The sequence below is a fragment of the Egretta garzetta genome, unplaced genomic scaffold (genome assembly GCF_000687185.1).
Source record: "Egretta garzetta isolate BGI_Z169 unplaced genomic scaffold, ASM68718v1 scaffold786, whole genome shotgun sequence".
Classification (NCBI taxonomy): domain Eukaryota; kingdom Metazoa; phylum Chordata; class Aves; order Pelecaniformes; family Ardeidae; genus Egretta; species Egretta garzetta.
Window position 1 is genome coordinate 98,658 of NW_009259991.1, and position 5,913 is coordinate 104,570.

At 59.9% G+C, this 5,913-nt stretch overlaps 1 protein-coding gene across 1 annotated transcript in view; it reads left to right on the top strand.

Annotated features, from left to right (window-relative positions):
* The window catches only part of LOC104127869 (arf-GAP with GTPase, ANK repeat and PH domain-containing protein 3), a 135,008-nt gene that overhangs the window by 16,040 nt on the left and 113,055 nt on the right, over positions 1-5,913 (top strand). Inside the window, exons 3-4 of the mRNA XM_009640575.1 lie at positions 3,010-3,145; positions 5,062-5,120. Coding sequence (XP_009638870.1) covers positions 3,010-3,145; positions 5,062-5,120 — 195 coding nt within the window. The remainder of the gene's footprint in view (positions 1-3,009; positions 3,146-5,061; positions 5,121-5,913) is intronic.

The window sequence follows — 5,913 nt, forward strand, 5'->3', positions numbered from 1 at the left end:
GCTGGTTGATGCAGCTGAGAGCATTTGTTTTTCCTCCTGTTGACAACCAGAGCCAAGCTTCTCCCCGTGGTCTGCAGGGAGTGCTGGAAGCGTGTGTGGGAATGCTGCTTTATTAACCGAGTAACTTGGGGAAGTGGACATTGACAGCCCCTGGGTTTGAGAAGCTCCAGCTCTCAGGCACCGTTGAAGCAAACCCTCGCTCTGCAGGGTGCTCGTCCGAAGCCAGAGCTGGCGATGGGCTAGTTGGTGTGGGCGTGCAGGGGAGCTTGGTCCACGTGCTTGCACTGAGCAGCCGCTGTTCTGTACAAGGCTGACTCGGTGTGGAGCGAGCTGGGTGTTGGGGAAGCGTCACTGGAGGGAGCGCTGCAGGATGATGTGACGCTCCTTCTGCGCTCCTGCAGAGCTGGGAAGCTCCCAGGCATGCCACAAGGTGCAGGACGAGGACGCGTGCCTACCCCAGTGTGCGGACACGCGTGGCCTCCTCGCCTTCCTTCTCTGCCTCGCCTCATCCCTGATCCGTGCAGTAGGAAAGACCTCGGGCAGCTGATGGGGAAGGGCAGGGGATGATGGGGCGCTGCGAGGAGTGGTGCTCTATACGGGCAGTTCGGTGTCGGGGTGGGATGCCTTCCTGAACAAGGGGCGCTTTTGTTCCCATAGGAGTTCGTTAGCGGGAGGGTTTGTGTGTCCGGGTCCAGCCTGGGATGGCAGATGGGCGCAATGCCTGTGACCTTGGCTCTGGAGGGGGCTGCAGGGGGAACTGGCCCCTCCAAGATCTGGGTCTTGGTAACTTTTCCAGGCGACTGTGAAGGGATCCTGTGGCTGTCTTCGGTTCAAGGCTGCTCCTGCCTTAGCCTCTGTTCCTTTGGTCACATAGTCCGTAAGCACTCGCTTTTGCCCTCCTGGGTGCTGGAATAAGAGTGGGTTCATCCGTACCTCCGTGAGCGCTTACAGGGGGGTATCTCAACCCTGAGACACTGCAGGTAGAGTGCCCTATCGTTACAGCGGGCTCTTCCGCAGTGGGGCAGCTGACCGGTCTGGCGGGGTCAGGCACCGGAGCCACGTGGGACCTCCCGGCACGGTCGTCTGCCTTCTTCCTGTCGCGGGTGAGATGCTGTGTGCAGCAGCATGAGCAGTGGTCATGTCCTCTCCCGCGGAGCAGGAGGTACTGGAGGAGGACAGCAGAGAGGGTGGAAAGTGCAGAACATCTTCCGCACAAGGAGCGATCCAACAGCTGGGATTCCACACTCTGGAAGAGAGGGCTCGCAGTGAAAGATGGGTCGGTGCTGGTCCGGCTGGCTAGGGATGTTAGCTCCCTGCCTCCGGTACCACCGGGGCTGGGGGCCTCTGGTGAAGCCAAGCCTGAACCGTGAGACAGTGGTGTTTCAAGGTATGGGTGTTTACACTGCTGAAACTCCTTGCTAAAGAACTAAGTGGAAGTGAAATTCTATGTGGTTTCGAGAGGAGACAGAACAATTACTCAAAGGAGAGGTTTTTGATGCTGACTAAACAGACAAACCACAGGACATCCCTGAGCTGGAGAGGTCAGCAGCCGCAAACACAGGAAGGGTCACTGTCATGTACTTTGGCCGTGTTCCTACTCTTCCTGCCTTCCCCCGTGCCAAAGGGTGCTGGAGATGGCGTCCTGGGCTGGGCAGGCCCTTGGTCCGAATCCAGATGGCCATTCTCAGGCAACGATGTTGGGCAGCCTCCTGCTGCTGTTGGGGTGAAGCAGCCTCCACTGCCCCCAGGGAGGGGATGTGGCCCCTCGGCAGGGGCAGGAGAGCACCCTGCTGCCCGTGGTGGCAGAGCAGAGTCTGAGTGCCGAGCAGCCGCTCCGTCCAGCTGAGCCGTGAGTGGATTTCCCAGCAGTAGTGGTGTGAGCTGCAGGTGACTGCCCACCTCCCGGTGCCCGGCAGTGCCCGCTGCGAGCCCTGTCCAGCGCTCGGGCGAGCCCTGCGCCCTGCTCCGGAGGAATCATAGGATCCCAGGTTGGAAGGGACCTCAAGGATCACCTGGTCCAACCTCTCTAGGCAAGATCCCAGCCTAGACAAGATGGCCCAGCACCCTGTCCAGCTGAGTCCTGAAAGAGTCCGGTGTAGCGGAGTCAACCCCTCCCCTGGGGAGATTATTCCAACGGGTCACTGTTCTCACGGGGAAAAATTTCCCTCTCATGTCCAGTCGGAATCTTCTCAGGATAGGGACAGCCCTGTCCCCCACCTGCAACCCAAGAGCGGCCGGGGTCTGGAGGTGGTGCGCTGGGCTGCACAGGAAGGGTCTTGCCCCGTCCAGCCCGGTGTCGAAGCCCGACTGCAGCGTGCGAGCTCCTGGGTGACGGCTCTTGCAAGCTGGGGCGCAGCGCGGTTGGAGAGGTCCGTGCGGGTGAGTCTGTGGGCACCAGGCGCATCCTCCCCGCTGCTGCACAGGGCAGGCGTAAGTGGTGAGGGCGAGCGCATTGCTGACGGTGTTTCCATCCCGCTCCTTCGCGCCAGCGGGGCTGTCCCTGGAGCGCGGGGATTTGTGGTGGCAGAGCTCCGGCTGCCCCGTGCAGTGAGGTGCCAGTGCCCTGGCGTGCGCTGCCAAGCAGAGGTGGCGGGGGGGCGGCTGGGGGGAGAGGTGCCCAGGCTATACGCTGGTGTTGTGGGTTAAGCGTGCTAACGAGAATTGTTAATTGCATGTGTTGGATGGCTGGATGTAGTTAAATGGGTATTGTGTCAGTGATTTATTTGTGTTAAGATTTACTCAAAGGCCTTCGCGGCAAGTCCAAAATCAAACTGGTGCTGAGGAATTCCTGAACCGTGGTTAGAAACCCAAAGATCTGTTAGATCAGCAAGGAGGCAACTGGCAAACACCCGGCTGGTTCCTGTACCCTGGGCGTACGAGAACAGAACTGGGCAGAGCGCAGCTTGCCCCCTCCTGGCCTCTCTCCCCTTTCCGAAGGGCAAGCCAGTGGCTGCGTTTGGGTTGTGCTCCGCTTGAGACCCCCCCAAAATCCTGCTCTGTTTCTGCCAGGTTTTACAGTTCAAGAACAAGGTGCCTGCAGTGAGGCAGCGCGGCCGCGCCGCCGCCAACCTGGAGGGAGGGGAGATGGCGATGGCGCTGAGCAGAGCAGGAGTTAGAGGTGGAGGTGGCAGCTTCTGCGGGCCAGGTAACGCCGCTGGAAATAGGGTGTGCTGCTGCCCTTCTGGAAGGGCTCAGGGACTTGCCATTTTCCTCCTAACTTAGTGGTTGTTTTAGTAAAGATTTCAGCTGTGCCTAAGAAAGAAAGGAAAGTTGAAAGACAGAGAGCACGAAGAAACGATTCCTCTTATGAACGTTCATGGTGGTTGTAAATAACTTGTGTTACAGCATCAGACTTGTGTTCTATTTGTCTGTAGCTTCTGAAGAAGAAGTGTTAATAAATTAGTGTATGAGTGGTCAACTCTAGGCATGAGGCGCGTATTGCTACCCACTTCTGATGCGATGGGAAAACACGCTGCGGCCTGCGGGGGCCACGTGCCATGACGAAGGTACAGCGGCGGATCGGGGGACCAGCACGCGGACGGGCAGGCACGAAGGCAGGGGGAGATGAGCCCAGGCATTAGCCGGGAGATGGAGGGGAGGTCGCAGCCGGTGTGGGTCCAACATTCCCGTGGGAGTTACAGGAACACAAACCGGAGTGCGGATGCCACTGACTGGCTCCTGGCGGGGCTGGGGAGCCTGGCGTTGTCCTCTGGTCCTGCCTGGATCCGGTGGCAACTCCTGCGGTGCCCTGGTTTCAGCCCGTGGTGCTTAGCACAGCCCTGCACGAAACACCCGCTTGGCAGAGACCTGCGGGCGCCGGCTTGCCCGTCTGGTTTGGGCAGTGCCGGTGCAGGCTCCGAGAGCTGGTGCTTAGCCGCCGGGGCGGGGACGGGCGGCTCGCAGCAGGGACAGAGCAGGGGGCAGGTCCAGAGCCATTCTCCCCTTTGGTCTGGCGTCCCGCCGTGGCCTCGGGTGATGGCTGAGCGTGGTAGCACCCAGGCCGTCATGTTCAATCCCTGCCTGTGGTTGGGTCTCACAGATTCGCCTCTTCCCTTTTTGAACCCATCTGAGATTTCCCATTCGGCAATAGCCTGTGACGGTGACTGCACGTTGATTACAGGTTCTTGGAGAATCCACGCTCCCACGGGTTTCTGGTCTCAAAAATCCTTCCTTATTTCCACGCTATTAACATCCAGCAAGTGCTGCTCTTCCGTTTCTGAAGCTCCGCCCCGCAGCTGCCTGGCGTTGGGTGGAGGATGCACATCCATGTCCAAGGCAGATGAGGGACTTGGGTTTTGTTAGGAGGGGCTGCTGGATACTTCTGACCAGTCCAGGTGTTTCCCAGGCTCTTGCTCCTCCCCGGTGAGCTGGGTTCTGTTTGGGAAGTCTCTTGTTTGACCAGCTCCTGGGGATTGTTTGGATGTAAATGAAGTGTTTGTGATTTCTGTGGCAGGAGGGGGGGTGTTCCCTGCACTGCTCGAAGCCGTGCCTGACAGTTAGAACTTCTTAAGCCCGTTAGTGTTCTGCAAATTACATAGCATACACATAATTAATTGTGTTCACTCTCAATCACGAGCGTAGATTACAGCACACCTCAGCTCTTTATCTGTACTGCGTGCAATGTGCTGGTACTGCAGCCCGGGTGCGGCGCCCCGGCACTGCCTTGGCCGTTACCTGCCTGCCCCGCTGGGGCCCTGCGCAGCGGCTGCCCCCGAGAAGGCGTCGAGTCTCCGGTACTTCTCTTGTCCCAGCGCCTTGAGGAAGGGGATGCCATGGGGCTTTCTGTGCTCGGCGGTGCGGGAGGGAGGGTCCCAGCCTGCGGCACGTGGGCTCTGCGCTGCCTTCCCACCTCAGCTCCGCCGTTCCTTCCCGTCTGGAGCTCTGGCTGCTGAGCGCGGGCAGCCTCCGAACCTCGTGCAGCTCCATCTCCAGGCGAGGTGGGAGGGAGGGAAGAGCCATGAATCTCCTGCCTGGAGGGAGCAGGGAGAGCATGGCAGGATCCTTGTCAGGGTCTTGAGGGAGACCGTAGTGACCTGATGACTTCTCCTCTCTCTTCTGCAGATTCGTTTGTGAACAGCCAGGAATGGACCCTGAGTCGCTCGGTGCCTGAGCTGAAGGTGGTGAGTATGCATGGCTCGTGCCTGGGATAACCTGGGTTCTCTGATGCTTCTCCAAATCCCCAAGAAAACCTCATGTTTTAGCGTGGCCGAGTGGAAATGCGTAGAGGCTTCAGCCTCACGGAGGAGAGAGGGGACCTGGGGCTGCTGCCATGCTGGGGGAAGGCAAGAGTTTCTCGGTGGCTCATGCTTGTGAGGGAGAGGGTATGGGTCTGGAAGAGCCCTTGGATGAGGAGGTTGAAAGGCGATATTTGAGCACCTCACCCTTCCTGCTGTCCATAGCAGAGCCACAATTCCCAACCAGGTACTGCTGCGTGGTCGAGACCTTGTGGTGTAGCAGCAGCAGGGGCAGATCCTGAGCAGCGGCATGGGCACGCGCCCATGGCCGGCACCCTCAGAGCAGCCGTCCAGTCGGGGGGTGTCACCTCTCCCTTTGAGCCTCGTTGACTTCAGCTCTGCCCTGGTGCTTCCCTGGCCTCTGTTGGCCACTTCCCAGGCATGACTGCCCTGCGGCATCCCTGCCGTGGAGGGAGGCCGGTGGGATGAAACCGTCCCCTCTGGTGCTTTGTTCTGCCGAGCAGAGGGGATGAAGCCCCTCCGGTTAGTCAGCGTGGGGTGGGTTTCCCAGGGCACGCCGTTAGTGGGCTTCGTCACCTGCTTGTGGGATACGGCCTCTGGCAAGGGGGCTGCCTCTGCCCCCGACAGCCCCCTTCGGGTGGGACAGGGCCTCAAGGGAGGGGGCCTGGTCTCGGCGTGCGGCACCTCGGAGGCGGGAGATGTTTCCCATGGCCTGCCA